The sequence below is a fragment of the Gavialis gangeticus genome, unplaced genomic scaffold (genome assembly GCF_001723915.1).
Source record: "Gavialis gangeticus isolate Ggan-Ray unplaced genomic scaffold, GavGan_comp1, whole genome shotgun sequence".
Taxonomy (NCBI): domain Eukaryota; kingdom Metazoa; phylum Chordata; order Crocodylia; family Gavialidae; genus Gavialis; species Gavialis gangeticus.
In genome coordinates, this window is record NW_017729031.1 from 106616878 (window position 1) to 106620289 (window position 3412).

General features: G+C 45.6%; 1 protein-coding gene across 1 annotated transcript in view; it reads left to right on the forward strand.

Annotated features, from left to right (window-relative positions):
- The window catches only part of TMEM237 (transmembrane protein 237), a 76787-nt gene that overhangs the window by 50948 nt on the left and 22427 nt on the right, over positions 1-3412 (forward strand). Inside the window, exon 7 of the mRNA XM_019523515.1 lies at positions 2031-2191. Coding sequence (XP_019379060.1) covers positions 2031-2191 — 161 coding nt within the window. The remainder of the gene's footprint in view (positions 1-2030; positions 2192-3412) is intronic.

Genomic DNA, 3412 nt, shown 5'->3' on the forward strand with positions numbered 1-3412 from the left:
CCCGACCCCCCAAAACCCTTCTCCCCCCCCCCCCCCGGTGCTGCCACCCTCCCACCTGCCTGCCTGTACAGGTGTGGCACAGTGCTCCTGGTTTGGGCTGGCTTAGCCACCCCCTCCTGCCACCAGGCGCAGCACTCCAGGTCTGGCCTGATCTCAGCCCCCTTGGTGGAGGGGCCCTGCTCCCGGGTCACAGGGAAGCAAGTGGAAGAGCTGAGCCATTTTTGTCTCCCTGCTGGGAGACAAAAACAGCACCAAGTTTAAAAAGGTGGCTTTCGCTTCCCTGCTGATGAGGAACCCAGGGGCCCTAAATTGGTAGTGGCCTCTGGGATCCACCTATGCCCCGGGGAGGCATAGGGGGCATATGCTCTGGGCTCTAGCCTGCCATTGCCTTGGGAGCCCTACATGACACCATATGCCTTCTGCCAGTGGGCAGGCAGGGGACGCAGTGCATGGCATCACTCATGGTTCCCAAGGCAGTGGGGTGCAGAACCCAGTGCACAGTGGGCAGCCTGCCTCTGCCCTGTGCACAGATCCGGGGGGCATGTGCCCTCCATGCCTCCCCCAGGGTGCATGATGTAGCAGGAGACTGCTCACGCCCCTGGATGAGCTGCCCTGGGATCCGATCATCCCACCACCCCTGCCTCTGCCCCACTGCCGCACTCACCGTGGGGGGGTCTCAATCTGCACCCTGCCATTCCCCTAATGCACTTAACTGCTGGCTGCTGCTCCATACATAGCCAGGCTGTGTTCCTGGCCACTTGCAGCAGGCTGCATCTGCGTGTCTGTATGTGTGTGTGCCCCTCCCATTGGCCTTCCCTGTACCACTCAGAGGTTGTCTGCGTACCACGCTGTGGGAAGCACTGGTTTAACATATCTTTGAAAGATTAAGGCCTAACTGTTTTTTTAAATATATGTATGTTCATGGTCACAGTGAATTTAGTAGTAAATAAAATTGAGAGAGTTTGGCAGATTATTTATTGGAAATGTTTTCAAATATGCACTACAACTGTATACTTGTTAGCAGAAATACAGTGCTCAGGTTGTATAATTAAATATTCTGAGTTTTGTATCTATTTATTCATCTGATTTCCAGTTTTATGAATATTCCTTCTCTTTATTTTTAATTTTATCTGAACATTACTTTTTCTACTCTCTATCTTGTTTCCACATTTCTGAATGCTACTCCAGTTAGATGCTGCTTCTTTGCTTCTTGCCTAAAGCTTCCAGTTCATTGCTCTTACTTATTTCTTTAGGATTTTTCCTAATATGAACAGTATTTCTTGCGTCTTCCTCTTTCTATCTAAATGGCTTGTCATAAACAGGGACCTGCTGAATTTGCAATTGTGTGATTTATGTGGAAAACACAAAATTGGGTGGGCTCCACAACAAAATGGTGAGCTCTGTAAAAATGGCATACCATGCAGTTTTGGCAGGCTTGCTCCAAAAATAAACAAAACAACAACAAAACCTTACCAGCAAGCAGAGAAAAAGGTGGGAAGCCCTGCAGTCTTGGAGCACACTGGGGAGGGAAGAAGGCGGAGTGGGGGAGGGATATATTAACACATGGATTAATGGCTTCCTCCAGGTTAATCAAGGTAATTAAGCTGCAGTTTTGGGCCATCTGGCAGTCTGCTGGGAGGGATGGGACTGCTGTGGCCCCTTGGCCAATCAGAGGTGTGGGGGTCCCCCCTGTGCTCAGTCCATAAAAATGGTGGCTGGCCCTGAGATCTGGCTGTGAAATTGGCTGGCTGCCTCCTCAAGGTCAGTAAACCCCTAATCTTAAACTTAAAGTCAACTACAAGAACCATACTTGGGGGTGGCTTTTAGGTAGTAATTTTGTATTTCCATGAAGAAGAATTTTAGGCCTGGTATTCAAGCACGTACATAGAGGAATAACTTAATACATGTGAGTACTTTACATTGTTCATGCAAATCAAGTTAGACTTGTAATTAAGTGGTTACGGGGTTGGAGCCTTAGTCTTTAAAGCTTTAGCAGTGATTCTTTCTTTTTTCCTATACCATTATGACAGGAAGACTCGGGCAGCTGAAAGGCAGTGCTCCAACGAACTAGAAGTGGAGGAAGAGGATATAATTGAAGATGAACGAATTAAAAGCCCGGATCAGCAACCTGTGTTTGCTGCTCCCATTGGTGTCAGCCAGCCTGTGAGCAAAGTGTTCATTGAAAAAAATCGTAAGTAAATTGGTTTTGTAACTTCAGTTGTCTTAGTAAAAATAAAATGTTCATGTTGCTTTGTACTCAGGGGGGAGGGGGACATTTTTCCTGTGCCATATTTTTCTTTGGAAATAGGCACAACATATAAGTTAACAATACAAGATGATCTTATGCTACATTTCTTAGAAGTTATCAAATTTCTTTATATTTCTGACGGTATATAATTAAATCACAGTATGCTGTAATGTAAAGTATGCCACAGTCCCCAAATGTATATTTGTGAGAAGCAGATTTTCTTGTTATTGTACCTGCCTTGAAAAGGCTCTCTAGTGCATTGGATTTCAAAAAGAAAATTGGTTGACCTTATTTGACAAGTCTAGATGACATGGAGCTTTATCTGTACTAGTGCTTTCAGTTCTGTTTGCCATTGATGAGAAGTTATAAGGAGAAAACACCAAATATAGAGAAGACCTTTTTGTTCATATACCTTTGAATAAAAAGGAAAAGAGTTGAATGAAGTTTTAATGAGAGAGTGTGATGCTAAAACATACTGTCTGTCTGTTTGTATGCCATAGCTGTTCTGAAGCTGTGTTTGAAACGCGAGAGAATTTTAGGGCTTTGGCAAGAATAATGAAAAGTCAGATGATTCTTGGAGCTTGGTCCATATGTAGCAGCCAGCAGAACAAGGCACAGATCCTACTGGGATTTCTAAGTAGGCCTGTGCAAATAGGCAACTGTTTGATTCGGATTTGGCCGATTTTGATTTGGAGATCCAAATCACTTTTCTGATTTGATTTGGCTGAATCGATTCGGGAAAATATTCGGAGATTCGGCCATAGGGTATAATGGGGAATCAGTGAAATATCTATAAATTTATTGTTTGTTGGCTGATTCAGATGAAACTTGCAGGGGTGATAGCCACTGCTGAGGGCATGAAGCCTGCCAAGTTTCAAGGTGATAGGTGCAGGGGTTCCTGGGAAACTGTACCACAAGCTTCTGACAAGCAATACTCGTGTCACATGTATGTGTTAAGCCACCGTGGGGTGAAAACTGCAGGGGTGGTGGCCACAAAACCTGCCAAGTTTCAAGGAGATAGGTGCAGGGGTTTCTGGGAAACTGCACCTCAACCTGCTGACAAGCAAAACTCATGACATAGATGACACTGTGTGTATGTTAAGGCACAGGAGAGTGAAAACTGCAGGGGGAGCCTGGGTTCTAGGGCCCTGCACCTCTGGCTGC